The sequence below is a fragment of the Nannobrachium achirus genome (genome assembly GCF_963921795.1).
Source record: "Nannobrachium achirus genome assembly, chromosome: 23".
Lineage (NCBI taxonomy): Eukaryota > Metazoa > Chordata > Actinopteri > Myctophiformes > Myctophidae > Nannobrachium > Nannobrachium achirus.
This window is the reverse complement of record NC_137830.1, coordinates 12,393,592-12,419,929: the sequence shown is the minus strand read 5'-3', so window position 1 is coordinate 12,419,929 and position 26,338 is coordinate 12,393,592. Positions and strand designations below refer to the sequence as shown.

The following is a 26,338-nucleotide window of genomic DNA, read 5'->3' as shown; positions in this document are numbered from 1 at the left end:
GCAGAGGAGGTGAATAGAATGCGTTTATCGTGGGCTTGCCCAGGCCTTACGGCCTGGGCATAAATATAACGATTGCATTCACCATGGCTTCGTAACTCGCGCGGCCGGCCCTGGCCCGCTCTTCGCGGGCACTCGTGCCTGCAGTGCTCGGGCGCGAAGAGCAGGACCAAGGTCCGCTGGCCTTCGCGCCGCTTGCAATGTCGTGGACAATAACTGAATGTCGTGGACAATAACTGTGACATCTAACCATAAAACGAGCGCTCCCTTCCTAAACACGCTTGGTAATCTGCTTGACGCGGATTAAACAGGAAACCATGCAAGTCACCAACCTGCACATCAGGAGCAATTTATAGGGGTTCAGCATCTTGCTCAAGGACACTTCAACACTAACTCTGGGGGAGCCCGGGATCGAACTCGGAACCTCGCGGTTCCCATCCAGCCACTCTACCGGCCATTGCCGCCCCATACTTCTACTCCATCTCAGAGGCAAATGTACTTTTACTCCACTACAGTTATTTGAAAACTTTAGTTACCGTACTACTTTACAGATTTAGATTAGCTATTAAATCTCGCTCTCTTCTATGGTTTCTGCAGGAACAGGAAGAAAGGACCAAACTCGCAGGCAATCCAAAAGTGTGTGATCCTATGTTCTAATCTACCTGAATGTTGTTCACAAGATTCTCAATAATATTAGCCTGAACTCTTGCTGTGTCAGTGAGTGACAGACTGTGGCAGATATCTCAAATGACAGGTGAAAATGATCAGCCTGGTCAAATCATTCAAACTTGCAGTAGTGGGTCACAGTCACAGTAAGTACACTTCAGTACTGTAGTTAAGAGCAGTATGAATAGCTGATACTAAACGTAAAAGTAATGACAACATTTGTATAAATGTAGTGGAGTTAAAAGTATATTTTTACAAAAAATTACAGTACAAAAAATACTCAAGTAAAGTTCAAATATTGTAAGACAAAATGGTGAAAATAGCCAAGCTCACTATGTGTCACGTGTGTAACACAGTGACAGAAAGAGTTAGAATAGGGGAGAGTTAATATCGCCAATGGCTATAGTGAAGATAGCTGATCTACAAGCTCACAACGTCTTGCATCACAAGGTGTTGTGAGCTTGTAGACGTATGATAAAGTAGGTAAGTACGTTTATTTAACGGGCGGGAAAGCAACTTAAAAAGTTGAAATATGGAGATGAGGTTTCTGCCCAACAGCAACGATAGGCTACAAAAGAAAAGAACACAGAACAGAACAAGTCAAATAAGAGGAAGGCACAGTCAGACCAAACATGAGGGGTATGATTAAATATTAGCAATGAATAGATGCCAGAAATGATACTTGTGCATGTGGATATTGCGTAATAAAAATAGCAGCAGGAATACTAGTAAGACACCTCAGGGTGACTTGCGACCACAGGGTGACATGCGACCTCGCCCTTGCGCCAATTCTTGGCCATCTGGCCAGTGATGTATATGGGACCAGTTACTCATATATGGAGACCCCTTCATGATAGTTATGTTATGTCAAAACATGCCCATATATGGACATTACCAAATATGGACATTCCCATATATGTCCTTAATATTGACAATATAGGAATCTCCATATATGGGCATTAAACGTACGTAAGTAATGCCAAGCAGGGCCTTGGTGAGTTAGGGCCTTGGTTTGATGCCTGTGGATCTCCATATATAGACATAAGGGGGTACCCTAACATTCTCATTTTCGGCCTGGGATTTATGACATCAGAAATCTCCATGTATGGGCATTAGTAACGCCCATACATGTACGTTAATTAGTAATGCCAAGCAGGGCCTTGGTGAGTTAGGGCCTTGGTTTGATGCCTGTGGATCTCCATATATGGGCATAAGGGGGTACCCTAACATTCTCATTTTCAGCCTGGGATTTATGACATCAGAAATCTCCATGTCTGGGCATGTCTTTTGTCGCTTGTCTGACTGTCAGTACAGGAAGTGATGTCACGTGACATCCTTTTTATGCCCATATATGAGTCATTCAGTACCACATCACTGTGACTCACTGACATCACGTGACATCACTTCCTGTACTGACAGTCAGACAATACTGATAGTCAGACAATACTGGCAGTCAGACAAGCTACGGGATTTCTCAGGGTATAATGCGACCTTCGGTCGCAATCAAACCGCAGCTTCATTTGCATGATTGAAAGTGTTAAAGAAATTAAAAGGTATAAAATCACATAGAAAATAGAAAAACATGTTAGTAGGCTAGTCGCGAACTGTGTTTTGTCCGCGACCCAAATATGGGTCCAGACAGAGTCCTGACCCAGTGTTTAATAATGGGAAACAGCCAAACAGCACATTAGAACATCTCGTGGCCGCTATATGTTGCCTGACGCGAGTTTCTAAACTCTAGGAGAACTAAGGGAAAACCACGCCCCGGACTCATTTTTGAAGCTTGTGATTGGCTGAACCGGCGGTAGGGAGCGCTCCATTGTAGTCACTTGGACCGCGGCAGAGGTGCACCAAAACCTAAACCTACAGTATCCCTAACCCCAACCCTAACTCTAACCCTAACCTCCGTAAAACTAACGCTGGTGAATGCTAACCTGGTGAAATGCTAACCTGCCGACGCTAGTGAGTAGCTAACCTGCCGACGCTGGTGAAAACGAGTGCGCCTTCCCTTAGCTCTCCTAGAGTTTAGAAACTCGCTTCCCTGGCAAGACCCAGCAGTTACGAAACAGTGAATTGGTATTAACCAGGCCAGAGTCATGTAGCCTAGATGGTACAGTATGAGGATCAGTGCCACAGGAGAGCCATGCATCTCTTGAGCGCCTTTATTATGCAACTTGTCACCTGAGCCGAGCGGCATAAAGGTACAGCAGGTTGACACATTGAGGACACTGTGTCACATTTAGTGTGCTTTGGAGCATGGAGATCACAGAGCCATTAGGCTACATTGTGTTTATTGTATACAGAGCAGTGGTTCCCAAACCTTTAGCTCAAGACCAAAAAAGAGAAATTAGACATCTGCCCGAAAATAGCAGTTATAATATATTTTAATGTTAACAATGATAATGTCTATTAAATATATATATATAATGCTCGTTCCTCTGATCCAATACAATCGATCGATTGATAAAATGCACACAGCCCACCAATTGACAACTTAAAGGAGTAGTTCATCCGCAAAATGACTTTTTTTCTATTGATTACTCATGCCATGGAGACTTGAGTTCAATATTATTCTTTTGTATTTGTCACATTCCGAAGACAAAAATGTGATTATAGTAAATGTACCCCCATTTTTTCTGGATGGGAACCCAAATGCATGGCCCCGGATGGTGACCCAAATGCATGGCCCCGGATGGGGACCCAAATGCATGGCACTGGATGGGGAAACCGTCAGGTTAAGTTTACTATATTCAAACTTTTGTCTTAGGAATGCGACAAAAAACAAAACATATTATTGAACTCAAGTCTCCACGGCGTTAGTAATCAATAGAAAAAAAGTCATTTTGGGCATGAAGATTTTCACGTGGTCCCTGCTCCAGAAATGGTTGAGAACCATTGTCCTGCATCGTCATCAGAAATCACAGGTGTAGCCTACCTGTCATTGCCCGTGACATATACATCTGCAACACTTTAACATTTAGTCTCATTCTTCATGACTGCCTCAGTGAATTCTCTCTTGCTTCGTTGTCACACAACTTTCTTTTTCACAAATTGTAATCGGCAGCTCGTGTTAGAAACCTATACCGCTGACCTTTTTTGACGCGTGTGCAAAGAGTGCCCTTTTCAAATGGCAAATCCAAAACATGTGTTTCCACACACGTTACATGTTGGCCCATCCATCATCTGGCTGAAGGAACGGATGCCCCGAATCAGTGGTTCTCAAAGTGGATTCCAGGGACTCTGTGGGTTCCTTTTATAGGGGGTCTAAATTGACCCATACAAGTCTGTAACTCTGACAGTGTACAAATGGAACCAAATGAACCCGTTATAGGTTCATTTGGTTCCACACCACACTGTCAGAGTTAAGGGGAGACCTTGAAATTTGAAAAGGACATATTGCACACCCAGAGTGAACAGTCTTAGGCTATCAGGCTGGCTGGAGCTGTGGTCGGGATCGAGCTTGTGTTTTTTGGAGATCGCACAGATGCACAGAACCCCATGTTGTCCGCGGGAGGGACCCAGGGGTCCTTGAGGAGTTACAGGCCTGTAACTCGGAGAGTGAACGAATGTGTTCCATTCGTATTCGTCACTGTAGACTGGGGGTCCCAGGGATGAAAAAAGGGGGGTCTGTGTGGCCTAATGCATATCAAACTGGGTAGGAGAAGGATGCATAGATGATTGGTGATGGGGGAGTAGTTAAAAAGATACATAAAAAGAAAAATAACTGGAAGTCAAGTTTTGATTCCCACTGTGGGTAGAACCAGTGTACAGTTAAGTGCCACATCATTGTCATTGAACTGCAGGTATTTGAGGTAGGAGATACTGCCCCCATGTGGAGACATTTTAATTTGCCACCCATTGACTCAATAAAATAACCTAATGACCCATCATATTTGCACCTTCGCTCGTAATCATCCCAATACCATCCAATTCAAAAGCTTCTGTGCTATACCTTTGAGTTGCATATAGCAACACAGTCAAATGTTGTTTTGCTACGCACTATCCAGACCTATGCCTATGGCCCCTGGGGGTCACACCACACGTGAGCAGTGTTTGCACCAAGTTTGGTGAATAATGCAGATCGGAGAGCAACAGCGTGCCTGTGGTCCCTAATGTGTCCTCTAGTGTGAATTCCAGAGGTGGAAAAAGTACTCACTTGTTGTACTTAAGTAAAAGTATCAATACTAGATGTACTCAGTTAGGGTGCCCTCACACCAAAGTACCTATGAGAGTGGAATCCACGTTCCGCCAATGCATTTCAATGAGAGTGAAGCGGTTTCATGCAAGCATAGGATTTCTGCAAAAAAACGCTCCCTTATCATTGAAATGCATTGGCGTAACGTGGATTCCACTCTCATAGGTACTTTGGTGCGAGGGCACCCTTACAAGTAAAAGTCCAGAATTCAAAATGTACTTCAGTAAAAGTATGACAGTATTGGCATCAAAATGTATTTAAAGTACCAAAAGTAAAAGTACAAAATGTTTGAAAATAGTAGATCTACAAGCTCACAACGCACCACATCGCGACGTGCTGTGAGCTTGTAGATCGGCTATTTTCAAACAGCCTACAGGTATGACATAGGGCTAAAGTGGTTTATGCATGTTTTATTATAATTTATGTCTGCAAAGTAACTAGTAACTATAAGTTTTCAAATAATTGTAGTGGAGTGAAAGTACAATACTTGGATCCAAGATGTAGTAGAGTAGAAGTAAAAGTATAGGAAATACTCAAGTAAAGTACAGATACTTATGTACAGTACTTAAAGGGATATTCCACTTTCAACAGGGAGCAGTGGTAGGGCCTCTCTCCACATACACACCCATTGTAACTTCAAACTCCATTTTAACCATGATAGATGCATTAAAAACACACATTATTTTTTCTGGTGACTCATATTACCTTCCTAATACGTGAGCAGGCCGTGTTTTTTCGATAACTTTCTTCATTTATTTTTAATAATTATTTGGGAAAATGGAAAAAATTAAATACAGATAAATAATTATTCAAAATAAATGAATAATTATTTGGGAAAATGGAAAAAATGAAATACAAATAAATAATTATTAAAAATAAATGAAAAAAGTTATCGAAAAACACGGCCTGCTCACATATTAGGAGGGTAGTATGAGTCACCAGAAAAAATAATGGGTGTTTTAATGAATCTATCATGGTTAAAATGAAGTTTGAAGTTACAATGGGTGTGTGTGGGGAGAGGCCCTGGGCCTGGAGGGCCTGGTAACATTTACATCAAATATCTAAATATTCAATCAAGCTAATTAAAAACTGTTCAGGGTGTTCATAAAAGCCTGATTAGATGATAAAATTACCAAAAGTTTTTTTGAAAGTGAAATATCCCTTCAAGTAAATATATTACACCACTGGTGAATTCACATGGCAGACACCTGAACAGTTTTTTTTTTGCCATGTTTGTTGAGGATTGGAGCAACGGCGTGACCATTGTCATGAAGATTAGCATGATCACTTACACTACCTGCAACAGTACATCAGTAAATTAAATATAATTTCTGTCAAGTGGAAACCTTGTCTCAATACATACATGAATGCCTTACTTTGTCATACTAATGTCACACAAGCGTAGCGAAAATATATCTACAGGCTCCATTTTCGCAATTTTGGAAAAAAATACTAAGTAAAAGTGTGTGGGTTTTATAGATACTGAAACGATGAAAAGTATTAACAAGAGCCTAAAATGAAAGCGTCAAAGCCTTGTCAAGCCCGTGACTAAATAATATTTGTATTGGATCCATTTGAACGCTTTTATATTATATCCCCCCTTTCCCTTTTTCTGCCAGTGACAATATTTAGCTGCAATAAAATACCAAATTGAAAGATTAAAAAACACAGACCTTCCTAGTTTTCATGCACTTCTTTAATATATCAGTTTTTCATATTCACAACAAATACATTAAGCTCTTTCTCCTTATAATACAGCCTTAAATATTCTTCTTTTTTTACACAGAAACATTTTGTATTTTCTCAGAAGTTGACCTATCAAAATGTATTTCTCTTTTAAATCTTTGTTTCTTCATTTTTAAACATGTGATATCTCGTTTCAGTTGTGGTCTCCATGCCTCCTAGCAAACTGACAGTATTTTCCTTTGTACAGTTATCTACACAGTGAAAAGTTATCTCCCAAAAGGTTTTTTCCCAATGATAGTTCTCAGTTGAAAGGGGATTCATTGGTTCATAATGCCTAACCACTTAAACCCCTGTAGTCTTAAAGGAGTAGTTCACCCCCAAAATGACTTTTTTTCTATTGATTACTCATGCCATGGAGAGTAGAGTTCAATAATATTTTTTGGTTTTTGTCACATTCCTAAGACAAAAATTTGATTCGAGTAAATTTACCCCCATTGATTCCGGATGGTGACCCGTTTCGAAACGGGTCACCATCCGGAATGAATGGGGGTAAATTTATTGTTATCACATTTTTGTCTTAGGAATGTGACAAAAACCAAAAAAAATGATTGAACTCTAGTCTCTAGGCGTGACTAATCAATAGAAAAAAAGTCATTTTGGGGGTGAACTACTCCTTTAAGAGAACTGGACTGTACTAGGGCATTCACCAAATATTCGAATATTCGAATATCAAAGTCACCATTCGACGTTGTTCACCGAAGTCGAATATTCGCTTTTTTTTTCTCTTTAAAAAAGTTTATAAAGCTTGGCTAGATAGGAAGTCATAAGAATGAGTTGTCAATGGTTCTCAAAACCTTTTAGGCCAAGACCCCCCAAAAAAAACATATTTTATATAACTGGCCCCCACTCTGACAAGCACTTGGAATTGTAGGTATTACATTTAATGTGACTTGGTTCCACGGATAAATATTGTGGAAAATAGCAGATCTACATGCTCACAACGCCTCGCAATGCGAGGCGTTGTGAGCATGTAGATCCGCTATTTTCACAATGTTCGCCTCTTGCTTACTTAATATTTGACAGTTTGGCCAGTCCTGTCAAATATTCGACTATTCGAATACTTTGAGGTCGAATAATTCGAATACTAAAAATCACTATTCGTGAATGCCCTAGACTGTACTCTGACCACTTTCTCCATCTACACCGAATCTCTTAGAACAAACAAAAAATAGACGATATACAAGTTCACAACGCGTTGTGGGCTTGTAGATCTTTTTCTTTTTATTAATCAAATCAATTAATCAAAAAAGTCAATCGATATCAATGACTTTTTTGATTATTCTCCAATAACCGCAAGAAAAAAGAAAATAAGCAGCCCTAATCGTGCGAGCTTGTTAGATCGTTTATTTTCAGCGCACGACTAAAACCAAGTATAAGTCAGGCTTTAGGTGGCAGGCAAATAGGGGAAGTGGGGGAATGTTTTAAGGACGACAATAGAATAGGAAAAAGAAATCACACACACACACACACACACACACACACACACACACACACACACACACACACACACACACACACACACACACACACACACACACACACACACACACACACACACACACACACACACACACACACATACCAAAATGTAGACAAAGTTACACAAACTTTTGACAGGAAAGCGAACCAAAAAACGGTCTCCATAAGCAGCCTGGAAAGAGAGTGAAGACTAGGGTTGGGATCCTTTAGGATTTCAACGTTTCCAGTTCCTCAACGATTCCCTCTGAACGGTCCGAATACTCAACGCTTCCCTTTAATGATTCCTATATATAGTCGTTGTCGGGTGGAAACCTTGTATGTCCAAAACTAGTGAAAACAGCAGATCTACAAGCACACAACGCCTCACACCTTTGTGCAATGGCCTTGTCTGATGAAGCAGGGCTTTACTTCGCAAAGAAAAAAAAATACAAATTTGAAACTTGGAGATACGAGGATTCTGCCCGACAGCGACGATATTCATTTAAATATATGATTTTGGCATTTGTTAAATTTTTTGAACAACACAAATTCAATCATACAGTTGCATATTGCATACATATTATTGTAGTGGTTCTCAAAGTGAGGTCCAGGGACCTCACTCTGGTTACTTGAGGGGGTTCCAAATGGGCCCTTATAGGGGACATTTGGTTCCACTTGCACAATCTCTGGTGGTCTTTGAAAATAATAATAACAATAATAACCACTGGTATTGTAATTGTATAGCAGACGTGAAGTCCACTTAACCAGCTGACTGTACTATTTGAAATATAAATGCGCCAGTATAGTTTTTTTTACGTCCTCTGCACCAGCTATAACAACAAAGACAATGTTATGGCAATAACGATCCACTTTGGAACCTTTTCAACTTTCACCTCTTACAAAGCAAAGACCATCATGCATTATGCACGTGTAGCCCCAGCCAATCGCATGGGCAAGTGAGTCCATATGCAGACATTGTGTGCGGCGGTCCGCGGTGTGCTTGTGCGAAGCGCGAGGACACGCTTCAAAAGACCAAGGGGGTGATTGTAGCCCCAGCCAATAAACCCACCCGCAACAGCCCTGCCAATCGAGCTCAGCTCTATAAATGGTATGCGCATGCATAAAGTGAAGCGCAAATCGAGTGGCAAAGTGAGTTTAACCTCATTTAACCTCATTTAATGCATTCAGGTAAGACTTTTCTGTTTGGATGTATGGGCTGTCAAGACCAGAGAGTAGTTTTTTGCCACTCAGTAGGCGTTCACGCATAACTTCAGGCAGGGTTCCCACACATTTTTACCAATTAATTTCCAAAACTTTTCCAGAATATTTAACCCAAATTCCAGGACTATATAACAATAATTCAGCTCAATAACGAGTCGCTTACTCCTATGCGCATTGCCCAAAGACAGGTAGTGTATGCCAGTGGTTCTCAACCTTTTCAGGCCGTGACCCCCGAAATAGTCATATTTGAACTGGGGACCCCGGCACCCTGACGAACACTAAGAGTTGAGGAATTTTGTATAACACGGTTTTATTATGAAAATAGCCGATCTGCATGCTCACAACGCCTCGCGTTGTGAGCATGTAGATCAGCTATTTTCACAATTTCTGCCTCTAATATTTGACAATTTGGCCAATGCTTAATTTGTCATTTCAGAGGTATTAACAAAATCAATAACCAAAGACAATGCATAGCTTTTTTTTCCAGGACCTTCCAGGACCCTTGATCAATTCCAAAACTTTTCCAGTACTGGAAAAAGAAAATCTAATTTCAAAATATTTCCAGGAATTTCATGACCGTGGGAACCCTGTTCAGGGTATGATGATGAATGATGTCACGCGCATACCCTCTATTGGCACAGTGGTTTGCGTGTTGGACTGGCGAGTGGGCGAGGGGTGTTCAATTCCCGCTCCAGCGCATCACTACACACGCATTTGTCTGCACATGTACCTTTTAAGTCATAAAACCGGTTCCAAGCATGATGGAACCGAGTCCGGTTCCTCAATGTTGGATCCGGTTCCACCGGTTCCAGATCCCAACCTTAGTGAAGACCCGAGTAGTCTGTAGTAGCTTCTACGGAGCAGTGCTTAAAAAAAAAAAAAGAAAAAAAAAAGAAAAAACACATTGTAGCATTTCCAATTAAAACCTCTTGTAACAGCATTCTCACAAAGAAAAAAAAAAACATCTCTAAAAGGAAAACTAAATACAGCACTTTTATTTTAAGTCATTTACCGTTTTAAATCCTCATTTCGTACACTCGCGACAAAAAAAGGGACTGCTAAAGAGCGAGGACCCCGGTTGGGAGCCGAGGATATAAGAAACCAGGTCACTTTACACGTCTTTCCCTCAACTTGGGAGGGAAATTAATTTACATACATACATGTTCAAGGCAGCGTTAGGATACCTCCTGTGTGGTATTCTAGGACATAATGTCTGGTGCTGAGCTCTTGGCTGGATCATTACTGTATTAAATGGTAGGGATGCACCGAATATTCGGCCACCAAAAATAATCGGATGAATATTGCCAAAAAACGCATGTAGTACCTAATACCGAATACAGAATACCGAAGACTACCGAATAATGTATAGGCTATTGAATATATATATATATATATATATATATATATATATATATAGGCCAATATATATATATATATATGTATATGTATATATATATATATATATATATATATATATATTGTAATCAATTATTTTATTTTTTACATTGATATTTCTTTATTATGCAATAATTCAATTGTATGGCATGTTAATATTTTGAGACAGTCTTTTATGACAAATTTACTACACAAAAGTAAATAAATAATTCTACACAATAAATACATATAATATTTTAAATAACTCAATATGGACCCTTATACTTTTTGCCATAATCATGTAGGTCTACAACAGAGGCACAGCCATGACAGAAATTGTAAAAAAGAATATATATATATATATATATATATATATATATATATATATATATATATATAATTAAGAATTCGGCTATTCGGTTTCCCATATTCGGTATTGGCCAAGAATTTTCCTTTCAGTGCATCCCTATTAAATGCGTCACTTAAATGTATGTTTATTTTCCTATATTAGACGAAATCAGACCATTCTTACAATGTGCAACACAGGACCACTATACAGAGCGATGGCATACCGTTTCTCAAAGTCTGGACATCATTGGACATCCTTGAAATAAATAAAAAAAAAGTTGAGAATCACATTAGATTTCATGTTTTAAAATCTCCGAGACCCCCAAACTACAATGTAAAAATCCTCAGTGTTGATTTCACTCTAAGGGCCCTATTTTGCGCATCTTAAGTTAAGACATAAGACTTGGTAATAAAGATGCGTAAAATAGGACCCTCAGAGTCTTATAAACGGATCCAAATGGATCCCGCAAGGGTCGGCGGTACACTTGGTTATAGACCAACACAAGGGTGGACCCCCATTTGGACCCCATGGCAGCCCATGTGTGAATGGGATAGTGCGACTATTACGTGGAATTCAAAAAATAAGAAAAGATATAAACTCGGTCGTTGTATGGCATTAGTATGAATGGTCTCCGATTAAATCTGTGAGTGTTATTTCTTCCTCTGATCCGGGGGTTCTCAAAGTGGGGTCCACGAGGGGTTTCCAGGGGGTTGGTACTGTACATCATCAGAATCTGCCATTTTAACCCATTTAGGCCTAAGAATTATTGAATGCTTTAACCAGTGAAAAATAGCAGATATACAAGCTCACAGCGCGGCACCGAGTGCCGCGCTGCGAGCTTGTAGATCTGCTATTTTTGAAAAAAGTCGTGAAAATGTTTGCAAATCTTTGAATATATGTATTTTCAAAGCGAACGTTTGTAACTCAAATTTTGCTTCTGGGTGGTCCCTGGAACTAGATATTTTGAAATGAGGGTCCGTGGCCAAATACATATCATTTTGGGGGTCCTTCACATGAAAAGGTTTGAGCACCACTGACATAGCAGTCTCTCAAGAACAGACTAACTGAGCTCCAGTTAAGTGAAAAGGACCTTTTCTTTGACGATGGCTGGCCAGATTGCTGACATAGTTTTTCCAAAAACCTTAGAAGGATTCAAAAGACACTTATAGAATCGGGTCAAAATTCTAATTTTCACGATTTTTCAAAAATAGCAGATCTACAAGCTCGCAGCGCGGCACTCGGTGCCGCGCTGTGAGGTTGTATATCTGCTATTTTTCAATAGTTAAAGCATAAAATATTGCGTCATAATGTGTTCAGGCCTAAATGGGTTAACCCTATCCACAACTTTCCAACGTCCCATCGTGCACTGCACAGAATGTGCAGGCAGCTTCCGGCGCCACAGCCGAGAGTGATCTACAAGCTCACAACGGTTGCATCTGCGACGCGACGCGAGCTTGTATGTCTGCTGTTAACCGGAAGTGTCCCGCAAATAATGCTACAGTAAATTCTCGCGGAAACAGGTGGATATACATTGAATATTTGGAAATAGCCCGATCTACAACCTCACAACTTTATTTAGCTGGGGACCTCTCTGGAACTACACTCAAGGACCCCCTGTGGGTCCCCGGGCCCCACTTTGAGAACCACTTCTGATGATCTAGTCCCCCAGACTTTAACCAAAGACCAAAAACTGTGTGAATACTGACATCTAGTGGTGAGAAGAGGGTAATGAACTGGACATCTGCCTGCCATTATTGCCTGGCACCAAATCCAGCAAATAGCAGCAGAGAAATTAAAGTATCCTGCTTTTCACCAGCAGGGTTTTAGGCTCAACTTAAATTTAGGTTTGGTTACTCTAAACAAAGGGAACATGTCAATCCCATGGTCTATTATGATCACTTAAAACACGGTATGTTTTAGAAACACTGTTAAGGCTGCAGGAGGCTTTTCTAAAGAAAGGAGTGAATGTGAAGATCTTAGCCTACACTTTGCTCTTCCAAGCACTACGATTCACAGTTCGGCTTTTTGCAAGATGAATCATGCATTAGAAAAAGTGAATTTGGGGGGGGGGGGGGGGGGGGGGGTGTCATCAACTCAGTATGACAGCCGTGTCACAATTTATTCAATAAAAAAAGGCAAGTCGCTCATTTGCTTCGATCCATCTCTACAAAGTGCAAGTACATGAGTCACAAAAGACCAAAAACAAGCATTAAAAAGAAAAGACTGATAGCTTAAAATAAAGCGCTTTTGAAAACAAAAACCATCAACACAAAGAAATATCAGTAAAATAAATTTCACATAAATAAGTAAATATCCGCAGGCCTGCCTGTCAACAGAACAAAAGCCAAAACAACAAAATAAAATCAAAAACTGTAAAATACCTACAACCCTTGAAACACACATTGGAATGAAAACGAGAAAAAAAAAAGTACAGGTGCGTGTGTATATTTATAAAGGAACTACTATGTGACTGAAGGAGGATTTCCGACCTTCATGCCAGAAGGTCAAGGTCGTTTCAGCAGGTAAGTTGCAGGCCCTTTCAGTCAAGAAGGCGCAACGATCAACTTCTCGGTTTTGAGCTGAGTGCAATATTAAAGCCACGAGAAAGAAAGAAAAAAGAAAACTACACCACAATGAGACAACATGCACTTGGCGTTAGCAAAAGAATCTGAGGCTTGTGGAGGGGGTTTGGTGGCCCAAAAGAAAGGAGAAAAATAGGGCTGGGCAATTAATCAAAAATATAGAGAGAGATATTTAGAACAAATAACCGACTTAATCTTGCTCATGTAGGTTAATCGAATAATCAAGCAGCAGGTATGTTATATATATATACTGTATATATATATATATATATATATATATATATATATATACTATACTTATTAACCACTTACTCCGTTATTATACTTCATAGGACAATGGTGGCGTACAAAAATCGTGAAAATAGCCCCCAAAAAAAGCTCAAGCTCAGCTTATTTTCTCCATTTAAAAAGACATGATATAATTTCATTAGTTCTTAATCGAGGCAAAAGTTTGAAATAACCGTGATACTGATTTGAAGTCATATCGCCCAGCCCTAAAGTAAAGGAAGATTTTATCGCATAATCTGATATCATTATGTTGTGAACTAACCCTGCTGGTACAGCCAAAATGACAGAGAAGCCACTAGTAAGCGCTACTTACGGCGGAATGCAATGTAAACCCTGGGGGTGAGCAGCTGCTATATATAAAATAAAAATAAAAACCTCGACAACTTCTGTAGAAGCTTCTCTCTGACCAGCGGGAGCGAGGAATCCCCTCTTCTTTGTATCGTTGCATTTGTCCTCCCCCCAATAAATAGGAGGATCTTCATTCGGCCTCTGTGGGAAGGGACCGTTCACTTTAAGTAAAGCAACAGGCCAGAAAAAAAGTGTTTCCTATTTTGGGGGGGAAAGAAGAAAAAGAAATGGCATCTCTCTTTTTAGTTTTCATATGAATGTGACAAAAAAAGATGGGATTATGATTTGAGCGACTAATATCTTGGCGTGAATCAAAGCGGTCGCGGTCAAACCTTTTTAGGTGTAGGTTTCGGCAGAGGCAAAAATAGAGAAGGCAAAGATTACAGTACTGGAGGGGTTTGGTCAGCTGTCTCATTCAAACAGAGAGAGCCGAGGCCAACAAAGAAAAAAACCTCTCCTCGGAAGCGTACAGTCCTGTGCTGCGTGAGGCGAATTCATTTAGAATGTGGCTTTGTAGTTAGTTCACAGGACGGAATGCACTCCTCTCAACACCACCACAAACAAAAGTAAACTCCGCTCAGTTCTCCTCTGCTCAGGTCTCCTCTTCAAATTCAAACAGAGAAAGGCAAAAAAAAAAAAAAAAAAAAAAACATCAGCATTCCCCCCGGTTATCAAATAATCTGAAATAATAGGAAAAAGAAAAATTGCAAAAAAAAAAAAAAAAATTATAATAATAAAAAAGAAAACAAAAATCAGTCTTTCAAGTCATCTTCTGACAGGGTCGACCCCTGGTGACCCCCAGCACACTTCAGGGAGTGGCCGGCCGCGCCATCACGGGCCTTTTCGTTCCGATGCGGGCCAATCGGCGGGGGGGGGGGGGGGGGGGGGTTCAAAAGCCCTCGGAGTCACAGTCAGTCAAAGTGCGGTTTCCAGTGGCCCCGGTTGTGGCCCAAACCGACCATCCAACGTCCCTCTTCTCAGCCGGGGAGTCGACGACGACGACGACGAGGCGCATCACGGGTCTGGCCTCCACCGCCCCCAACCCCACCTCCTCCCCACTAAGGCTGGTCATCTCCTGACCCACGGACCTCCATTTCACATCCTTTTCCCCCCCCCTTAATAGATCCGTCCGTCCGTCCGTCCGTCCGTCCATCCATCCATCCATGGAGCTAGCATGACGCGGTGCTCAGTCGATCCACGGAGTTCAACCATCTCCTCAAACTGGTTTGGTATGGATAATCTTAGTGTCTTCGTTTTGGTGTCATTTTATTATATGCGTGTGTCATCCCACCCCCCCCACCCCCACCCCTTGTGTGTTTCTTTCAAGCTGTCTTTTTCTGATTCAATGTAGTTTGGTGGCAGGCTTCAGTGGTTCGCTCACCAGAGAGTGCTCGGTCAAAAAAAAGGAACTCGCTTCTTTGATTGACCTTGACGTTTGTTTGTTTTTTAGTTTTAGTTTTTTAAGGTTTTTTCTTCTTTTTTTCCGATAATGAATGAATCCACCGAGGGAGCACAAGACTTTTTGAGAAGTGACGAGGAATGAACTTGTGGAATCTTTGCAGCACTTTTTCTACTTTCCTTATTTAAACGCCGAAAATTCCCCTGCAAGGAAAAAAAAAAAAGAAGAAGGAAAGAAACAGAAGAGAGCCAGAGGCCCATCAGTCAGCAGTTTAAGCACGAGTCAACATTTAATTGAGTGTTTGGGCAATTCCCAGCCTTGCCCAGCCTGACTCAAGCAATCTAGAGGTAGATGTTAAAGTACTCTTGTGTTCAAACCCCTATATCCAATGTCCCCATCTGTGACAATTTGCTCTGTTTAATATTTGAGACTAATTGGACGTGTGTGTGTGTGTGTGTGTGTGTGTGTGTGTGTGTGTGTGTGTGTGTGTGTGTGTTAGGGATGGGACGATAAGCGATATTATCGTTTATCGTGATAAAAAAACACTCACGATAATCGTATCAAGGAGATTTAGTTTATCGTGATATCGTCCTCCGTCATGCACTGGGATCAATTCACCTTTTATTTGCCGAACTGCATTATCCGGTACCACTTAAACCCTCTGTAACTGGTAAAAGGTACTTATAATATACTTACTCTTTTTCACTCTCTATCAAATGTCTTTGCCAAAAAATAGCCGATCTACAAGATCACAACGCGTCGCGTTGCGACGCGTTGTGAGCTTGTAGATCTGCTATTTTCTGGCAAATGTTCCACCCCAGGATAATGGATGTTGGGGATTTGATGATCGCGATAAAATCGTAAATTGCGATATCTTTGGTCACAATAATCGAGATATGAAATGTTCATATCGTCCCATCCCTAGTGTGTGTGTGTGTGTGTGTGTGTGTGTGTGTGTGTGTGTGTGTGTGTGTGTGTGTGTGTGTGTGTGTGTGTGTGTGTGTGTGTGAGTGAGCGTGCGTGTACCATAGCCGCCGGCCTGTATGGGGGTTTTGGGTGAAGCGCAGGCGTACAGGCTAAAATCCTCCGTCTGGAACCCGGCCCGGTTCAACGAGGGCTCCGATGCACTGCGGTGGATCTTGGGTAAAGAGCGAGCCAGCAGCTCAATAGACGCCAAGAGCTGGAGGAAGAGAAGAAAAAGAAAAGAAAAAAAACAGTGGGAAAACAAACGCACATGGGTCAATGGTCAAAATCATCAACATTAATCAATCTTTTACATTGGTGTAATGTAACTAAGCAAATGTACTTAAGTAATGTAATTGAGTACAATTTTTTGGGTATTTGTACATTACTTGAGTATTTCCAATACTTTTACTTCTACACCACTACATCTCAGATCCAAATATTGAAATTTACTTCATTACATTTACTTAGTTACTTTTGCAGATATAAATCATATTATAAAACATACATTAAATCACTTTAGCCCTATTCTATCCACAACTTTCCAACGCCCCATAGTGCATTGCGCAGACGCTGTACCGAGCTTCCGGCGCTACAGCCGAGTGTGATTTACAAGCTCACAATGGTTGCATCTGCGACGCGACGTGAGCTTGTATATCTGCTGTTAAACCGGAAGTGTGGTCCAAACGGGTCCAAATAATCTCCAGTAAACTCCCGCAGAAACAGGTGGATACCTTGGCTATTTGAAAATAGCTGATCTACAAGCTCGCAACGCGTTGTGAGCTTGTAGATCAGCTATTTTCAAACATTTTGTACTTTTACTTTTGGTACTTTAAGTACATTTTGATGCCAATACTTTCATACTTTTACTCAAGTACATTTTGAATTCTGGATGTTTATTTGTAATGGAGTACATCTACAGTGCAGTATTGATACTTTTACTCAAGGACAATATGTGAGTACTTTTTCCACCACTGATCTTTTAGCCCTCCCGACAGAAGTAAAACATGGTAAATGGTGCATTTATATAGCGCTTTTATCCAAGGCACTTTACATAGATTGTGCATTACATTCACCCATTCACACACACATTCATACACCGGTGGTGGAGGACACCATGCAAGGCACCAACCTACTCACCGGGAGCAACTAGGGGTTCAGAGTCTTGCTCAAGGACTCTTCGAAATTAACTCAGGGGGAGCCCGGATTCGAACTGGGAACCCTTCGTGCTCTAATAACAGTTTCTCTACCCCTGAGCTATGCCGCCCCCATCTCTCATATCCCTCTCATATTTCCGCAACCAGTCGACCTGAGGCTGATTCTACAAATGCCTTCTAAAATCAGTAGTTCTCAAACTTTCAGCAAAAATAGCAGATGTAAAAGCTTGCAGCGCGGCACAAAGTGACAGGCCGGGGAACTTATAAATCTGCTATCTTTGTAGTCAAAGCTAAAATCTCAAATGACACAGACGCTTTCCCAGTTTTATTCTATTTTTGTCTGTTTGGAGGTAATCCAACATTTTTAATATGTTACACACAATCATAACTTGCATTTTTGGGGTCATTGTGTTATCAAAAAGAGTACTTTATGTACTTTATTCACAAATTGCGAAGGAAGCCGATTGACAAGCTCAAAACGCTGTGAGCCTGTGGATCGGCTATTTTCACTAATATATAGGAACTATAATATTGTAAGGTTTAGGTGGTTAACATGTTTGAAAAACAGCATTGGGAAAAAAGGTTGGTAACCACCGATTTTAATATTTGAATACTTGATAAACTGCATTTGAATTCAATAGTAGGCAATATCTGCTCAGATATCTGTATACTGCGTGTGTTAATAATGTTTCTTACAGTGTAATGAAACATTATTTGAATCTTTATTACATTAGCTACTCTCATTTACCTACCTACCATTGAACCGTTACACTATGCTGCCCTGCATTGAGTGTTGTTTACATTTGTGTTTTGCTGCACCGAGACCCCATGTCTGTTTTTTTTTTTCATTGTTCATTGTGCAGAAAAGGCAATTCACAAATTGTGAAACAGCAGATCTACAAGCTCACAATGTGCCTATGACATAAATAAAACAGGGAAGCCAGGTTGAAAGTGACTCCAATATAAAGAAGGCACCACTTTTTTATCTTCCACTATTTAAGGACCAGGTTTTCAATTTGTAACACTCCGACACCATCTGGTGGTGGTGGCCAAACGTAATGTGTTCTGTATATCACTGAACAGTTCTCTTCAAACAGGCCGGTTACCCATACATCACACCTCTAAGCTTTATGTTGAATCACTTCAAAATATTCCTAGTAAGAGATAACGGGAGTTGCAACTGTGTCTGCATCTGTGTATACAGGGCATGTACTTTATTCATATTTGTTTTGAGCGTGTCTTTATTGTGATGTTATTCTTCTGTACCTGTTGCCCTGTGTCTGTAGCTTTTACTGCTGTGCCGTCTCTGGCACCTGGATTATTATCAATAAAGGCATTGAGGAACTCTACAGTATCTATCCAAATGTACGTGCACCGCCTTTGGTTCAAGTACAGTGTACTCGGTGTACACAGTGTGCTCCAAATCTCCTTGCCAAATATTGGTGATCTAAGGCTTGTCGATTGCCCATTTCTGAATTCTGACAAACGTTCCCCCCAGAACCGGCATGCAGTTGTTCAAGTGTTTAAATTCACACCAGCTGCATGCAAAGAGCGAAAGGGTTGTGAGCTCTTAGATCTACTAATTTCTGCGAATGTTTGCTTCTTACTTGAGGAAAGAGCGGTCGCTCCTCTCTCTTCTTCTTCAGACAGTCGGCCATCAGCCTCCTCATGGCCTTGGGACAGTTGCTCCGCACCTTGCTCAGGTCTGGGGACAGGTAACCTCTTCCCACCATGAAGATGATCTGCGAGCAGGGGAGTCACAAGGGGGCGTCACAAGAGGGGGAAAAGTGGGACTGAGTTACGAATAGAAATCAATGCAGCCTAGAGCATCCATTTTCTCTCTCTCTCTGAGCTACGGGGTGACGTATGGACTAGGGTCATTCACAGGTTACAGCATGCACGTAGAGCTGTACCAGTTAACCCCTTGTTGTCTCGTTCATGAACGAGACAACTCCTTTTGACAGGGTGACCCCTAGTGGCCTTAACTCATTACTGAACGAGTTTGGCACCCAAGTTGTTAATGTCTAGACTGTACCACGTGCCGTTTACATTGATGACCAATACTAATCAATCAATAACCAACAAAAAGTATTCAATCACTGGCTGTAAAATTGGGCGGCAACAATTATCATGGTTGATCCTCATGGTTATTTGGACATTGTAATGGAGCTGGTACCTGGTCTCTGTTGTTGATGTTGGAGTAGGGCAGTACTCCTGACATCAGCTCATACAGGACGATACCGAAGGCATAGACGTCAGACTGGAAGCTGTACGGGTTCTTGTCCTGCAGCCGGATTACTTCTGGGGCCTGCGGACAGGGGACAGACACATCACACAATGTCACTCACAATCATAACGTAATCTCCTAATGGACATTATTTGGGGTATTCAAAATCATGTTTGGATAATCGTCCTCATCGTTTCTATGTTGAAAAATGTTCGTACATTTTCAAAACATTGTGGAAAATAGCCGATGTGTACGTTTCACTTCAGTCAGTGGAATCCTTGATCACACACAAAAAAAAGATCATGCACATCATATTGAAAAATGTACAGTACTTCCATGTCATGAAAGTAGTCCAGTTCTATTATTAATAGAAAGCTCTTGCGTTCGCGAGAGCTTTCTTGACAATAATACATGAAGGAGGAGGTTCTCTTTGATACAGGGTACAATATGGATATTTCTCACATGAATTACTCAACTTCAAGAGAAAAATGATAAGATGAGACAGAGCACGATTAAAAGTTAATATTTTAAGTGTGTTCTTTGAATAGAACTTTCCAATGGATTATTATTCATTTCTTTACTTCAAGACAAGTGCTTCCTTCAGGAAATATACTGTATCTACATTCACTGATAGTCTTTTTGGTGCTGAATAAAGTAGTCTACGCCACAGCCAGGTGTGCTGCTTCTATCTTTAAACTGTGTTCTACTTTTAACCCAGCACCCACTTAGTCCATGGGCCAGACGAGTTGTCGGTATCAAAAAGGTGGCAAAGGTTACCATGCATTTTATAAAAGCTCTATATCTGTAGATTATATTTTGGTATGATAACCCTTTCTGAGACACAGCTAAATTGGTGTTATCAGCCGCTAGAGTTGGTGTCCCATTAACTTTACATTACAGGGAAAAAAAGCTAAAAATGAATCTGCTTTAAGTAGCATAAGAGGGGTCAAACTAGGGGGTGTTCATGATGCTGAATCCATTGCAAGCATCTGTTTTGCACAAAAAACATTCCTTGGGCTATAAACTGTCCTACAAGACTATGGTTTAGTGATGAAAAGTGATGAGTCATAACTTTTCACACTTTTGTGGGGGCTGTTTTAGCCTCAGGAATGTTTTTTGTGCAAAACAGATGCTTGCAATGGATTCAGCATCATGAAAACCCCCTAGTTTGACTCCTCTTATGCTACTTAAAGCATATTAATTTTTAGCTTTTCTTTCCTGTATTGTAAAGTTAATGGGACACCAACTCTAGCGGCTGATAACACCAATTTAGCTGTGTCTAAGAAAGGGTTATCATACCAAAATATAATCTACAGATATAGAGCTTTTATAAAATGCATGATAACCTTTGCCACCTTTTTGATACCGACAACTCGTCTGGCCCATGGACTAACTGTGTGGTCCATGTGCAAGTCGGTATGTCACTGCACTGTGCACAACTACACTGGTGCACTCACCATCCACAGGATGGAGCCAGAGAGCTGTTCAAACTGGTGCACTCACCATCCACAGGATGGAGCCAGAGAGCTGTTCAAACTGGTGCACTCACCATCCACAGGATGGAGCCAGAGAGCTGTTCAAACTGGTGCGATCCACTCCAGCGGGACTTCACTGTGGCCAGGCCGAAGTCCCCGATCTTCACCGTCAGGTCCTCGTGGAGGAAAATATCTGGGAAGGGTGCAAGTCAAGGAGAACTCCTTCCCTTAAAGGACAACTCCGCCCTAAATAACATCTAGGCTCATTTTCCTACTTCTTTTGATCCAAAATTACTGTCCATCGGGTCTATTAGGCAGAAATGCCCCTGTTGTCCAGTTTCCCCCGCAGAACCTAACAGCCCTCGTAGCATAGAGTGGAGCCCATAAGCTTTTATTCAGATTCCTTTATTTGCCATTGTGTAATACACATAGAAATTTGTTTTGGCATATTACATGTGTGCATTAAGTTCCTTTTTTTCCACATATAACATAAAATCGACAAACACAAAACAACACCGTGCAAGAAAATAAATCAATATAAAGTGCAGTAGTGTTCAGTAGTGCAACATAGACATATTGCTGGTTTCACTAAGGGGCAGGGGAAGAAGGGAAGCCAGAGTCAGTGAGCAGCCTGGCGGCTGAGGGGAAAAAACTGAGTCTGTGGCGCTCTGTCGTGGCCTTCAGCAGCCGCATCCTTCTCCCAGAGGGGAGCAGGGTGAGGAGGCCGTGGCCAGGGTGGGAGGGGTCGGCCATGATCTTTCTTGCCCTCCTCAGCGCCCTGGAGTCGTGCAGGGACTTGAGGGAGGGCAGGGGACGACCAATCACTCTCTCCGCAGAGCTTATCACCGCTGCAGCTTGACGACATCTTTTGCAGCTGCAGCGGGGAACCAGGTGATGAGTGCGTGAGGATGGACTCAATGATGGCCGTATAAAACTGGGTCATCATGGACCTCGACAGTCTGTATTTCCTCATATGTCGAAGGAAGTACATCCTCTGCTGGGCCTTTTTCAGGAGGGCCATGATGTTAAGTTCCCACTTCAGGTCCCGGGAGATGATCACACCCATGACTCCACAGAGTTCACCTGGGTGCCTCCGGAAATCCACCACCAGCTCCACTGTCTTAAGGGAATTTATCTCCAGGTTGTTGCAGCTACACCAACTCCGCAGCCGCTCGATGTCCCTCCTGTAGGCCGACTCGTCCCCCTTGGAGATGAGGCCCACCAAGGTGGTGTCGTCCGCAAACTTGAGGAGCTTGACCGACGGGTGGAGGGAAACACAGCTGTTGGTGTACAGGGAGAACAGTAGTGGGGACAGGACACAGCCCTGCGGGGAACCAGTGCTGGTGGACCTAGAGCTGGACATTGCTCTTCCCCAGCTTCACCTGCTGAGACCTTTTGGTAGAAAGTCCGTAATCCACCTGCAAGTGGAGGCCGGCACTTGCAGCAGGGATAGCTGGTGCTCCAGGATAGATGGTAGGATGGTGTTGAAGGCCGAACTGAAGTCGACAAACAGGATCCTGGCATAGCTGCCGGCGGTGTCCAGATGTTCTAGTGTGTAGTGCAGAGCCATGTTCACGGCGTCCTCCGTGGATCTATTCGCTCTGTACGCGAACTGCAGCGGGTACAGCACAGGATCAGTGATGTGCTTCAGGCCATTTGTTGTGGTCAAAATTGTGTTTTTCTTTTATCAATCTGTTATTAGTTGCCATTACACACATCCTCGCATCCATGCCATCGTTGTCCCACACGAGACGCCAAACTCTTCTAAACAGATGTTATGCTGTCATGTGTTTTGCCAAGTCCCGGAAAGGACACGCTGTGATTGGCCAGTACAGTCACTTTGATAAGACAGTTGTGCCGAATGCTCATCCCAAAACATGATTTATGAGACTGTGGCGGCTTGCGTGGGACAACCAAGGCATTGATGTGTTTGTAATGACAACTAGTAACACATTCATGAAACACGTTTGACCGCAACAAATAGTGTAAAAGCCATGGGCTTATTGGCTCCACTCTATGTAATGAGGGCTGCTGGGTTCTGCTGGGGAAACTGGACAACAGAGGCATTTCTGCCTAATTAACCCAATGGACAGTCATTTTGGATACATATAAATGAGCTTATGCATATCCGGAACCACTTAAACCCTCTATAATTGGTAAAAGGTATTTATAATATGTACTTCTATTTTTTGGCAAATGTTCCGCCGCAAGATAATGGATCTTGATTATCGTGAAAATCGCGATTTATTTTGTCAATAATCGTGATATGAAATTTTCATATCGTCCCATCCCTACTGTTGCTACCTGCAAAACTGATTACATAGCAGTTGGTTCCAAGCAGTTGTTGGACCAGTACTGCAGTCACTTTGAGAACCACTGCTCTACTGTATCGAGAACCCAAGTTGGTTGAAGTAACTCGTTTGAAAAGGATACTGTTACTCTTCAGATCTCTATGGATGATGGATTTGGCATGAAGGTAACTGTGGAGAAAAGAATCGCAGAAGACAAAACGTTAGCAGAACAGCAATACTTAATAGTTCACTTGCATGAAATGATACAACCAGACTCACACTAACAGCTAATGTGAGAGAATTGTCAGACCATGATGAGCTATAATCGAAAGACAAAAATAAAACAGGACATCCAGGCAGGAAATGTCCATATATATGTTTCCGTTTATTTTTGTTTAAGTGAAAAACTGTTACTGGGGTTCAAATGTTATAATTGTGGAGACAAAGCATCTTCTGATTTGAGAAAATGATCTAATTTATTTTTAATCATTTATTCAATTATATGAGTTCACTATTTAGTGCCTACATTTGGTCTTCATTTAGCCACATAAACCACGTCTAACTTGACCCGATTTGGCTCTGTACTTGGACCACTTATTCCATCTCGGCCTACACTACATCTCTTTGCCAAAAATAGATGATCTAGAAGCCAACAACACTTGTAGATCGGCTACTAAATGATAGACACATAACTAATTGAGGAGAGGCTCTATGGGATGTATGTGTATTTTTTGTTTGTCTTGTTTTTGAGTTTCTTTTTTTTGTTTTTTCTGTTAAGTGTTTATATGTATGCAGCTGTGACTCTGTCTCCAAGACAAATTTCTCCCCTGGGAGACAAATAAAATTGAACCTTGAACCTTGAACCTTGTACTTTTGGCTAATATTCCCCCCAGAATATGGATGCCTAGGGTTGAAGAGGTTAAGCTGCTGTTGATTCAGACAGAATTGGTGTCCATGTGTTTGTGTGTATGCGTCTGCTGCGCGTGTGTTCATGAGTGTGTGCACTAGGGCATTCACGAATAGTGTTTTTTAGTATTAGAATTATTCTACCTCAAAGTATTCGAATAGTCAAATATTCTACAGGACTGGCCAAACTGTCAAATATTAAGTAAGCAAGAGGCAAACATTGTGAAAATAGCCGATCTACATGTAGAGCATGTAGATCTGCTATTTTCACAATATATATCTGTGGAACCGAGTCACATTAATACCTGCAATTCCAAGTGCTTGTCAGGGTGGGGTCCACAGTTCAAATATGTTTATTTTGGGGGTCACGGCCTAAAAAGGTTTGAGAACCCCTGGTATAGAGCATTAACAAATTCATCCACCAGGGGCATTGACAACTCATTCTTCTGACTTCCTATCTAGCCAAGCTTTATAAACTATACATTTTTTAAAGAGAAAACAATAAAAAAAATAAGCGAATATTCGACTTCGGTGAACAACGTCGAATAGTGACTTTGATATTCGAATATTCGAATATTTGGTGAATGCCCCAGTGTGTGCACATGTGCATAAGCGAGTGCCCACTCACTCCATGCCCTGCGCGGTCTGCCGGGCGATGTCGATGAGCTTGATCATCTCGAACTTGGTCTCGATGATGTGCAGGTGGTGATAGAGGCTGGAGCCCTCACACCACTGGGTCACGATGGCCAGCTGAGGCTTGGTGGTGTAACCCATGAACAGGAGGATGTTCACATGACGCGTTTTCCTGGCGGGGGACAGAGGCCTAGAATTATTGAATGCTTTAACCAGTGAAAAATAGCAGATATACAAGCTCACAGCGCGGCACCGAGTGCCGCGCTGCGAGCTTGTAGATCTGCTATTTTTGAAAAAGTCGTGAAAATGTGTGCAAATCTTTGAATATATGTTTTTTCAAAGCGAACGTTTGTTAACTCAAATTTACACAATAATGTGCACCCGATCTAAATGGGTTTTAACTTAAACGTTTTCTACCGCTAAGTACTGTACATGTACACATTACACGGAATTGAGCCCTCTGCATTTAACTCATCCAAACCATTCAACACCAAAAGATTTGCAATGCAATGCACGACAAAAATATGCATTTGTACTGTATGTAGTACATGTAGACAAGTGCCATAATCTTTTTGAGAAATTACTGCTTTTAGCGCGCGCTGATATGATGAGCACTAAGAGTTGAGGCATTATATTTTGTTGTATTGTGAAAATAGCAGATCTACATGCTCGTTGTGAGCATGTAGATCGGATATCTTTTCAATTTCTGCCTCTAATATTTGACAATTTGGCCAAGGTTTAATTTGTCATTTTAGAGGTATTAAAAAGTCCTTCAATTGTGACTTTAGAAATGTGCAGATACCCTCCATACACTTAAACTTTATGTTGGTTTATGTTGGTTTGTTTACTGCTGAGAGAGAAAACAATGCTGCGCATTAAGTTAATCATCTGGGGACCCCCCAAAATAATTTTGGAACCCCCCAAAATAACCGACCCACAGGTTGAGAACCACTGCTCTAGTATTTGCCTCTACACCAAATCTCTTCACCGAACGCCGGCCGATCTACAAGCTTGCAAAGCGCTGCGAGCTCTTAGATGTTCCGTTTTTGCTGGACGTTCGCCC

General features: G+C 41.5%; 1 protein-coding gene across 3 annotated transcripts in view; it reads right to left on the bottom strand.

Moving 5' to 3' along the window:
- Positions 1-15,803: 15,803 nt before the first annotated feature.
- Positions 15,804-26,338, bottom strand: part of braf (B-Raf proto-oncogene, serine/threonine kinase) — a gene marked incomplete at its 3' end in the record, with an annotated part of 54,045 nt that continues 43,510 nt past the window's right edge. For all 3 annotated transcript variants that reach the window (XM_080754043.1, XM_080754041.1, XM_080754042.1), the window contains exons 13-19: positions 25,271-25,447; positions 23,879-23,925; positions 21,520-21,638; positions 19,920-20,051; positions 19,351-19,485; positions 16,650-16,803; positions 15,804-15,826 (exon numbers count right to left, since the gene is read on the bottom strand). In XM_080754043.1, coding sequence (XP_080610169.1) covers positions 15,804-15,826; positions 16,650-16,803; positions 19,351-19,485; positions 19,920-20,051; positions 21,520-21,638; positions 23,879-23,925; positions 25,271-25,447 — 787 coding nt within the window. The remainder of the gene's footprint in view (positions 15,827-16,649; positions 16,804-19,350; positions 19,486-19,919; positions 20,052-21,519; positions 21,639-23,878; positions 23,926-25,270; positions 25,448-26,338) is intronic.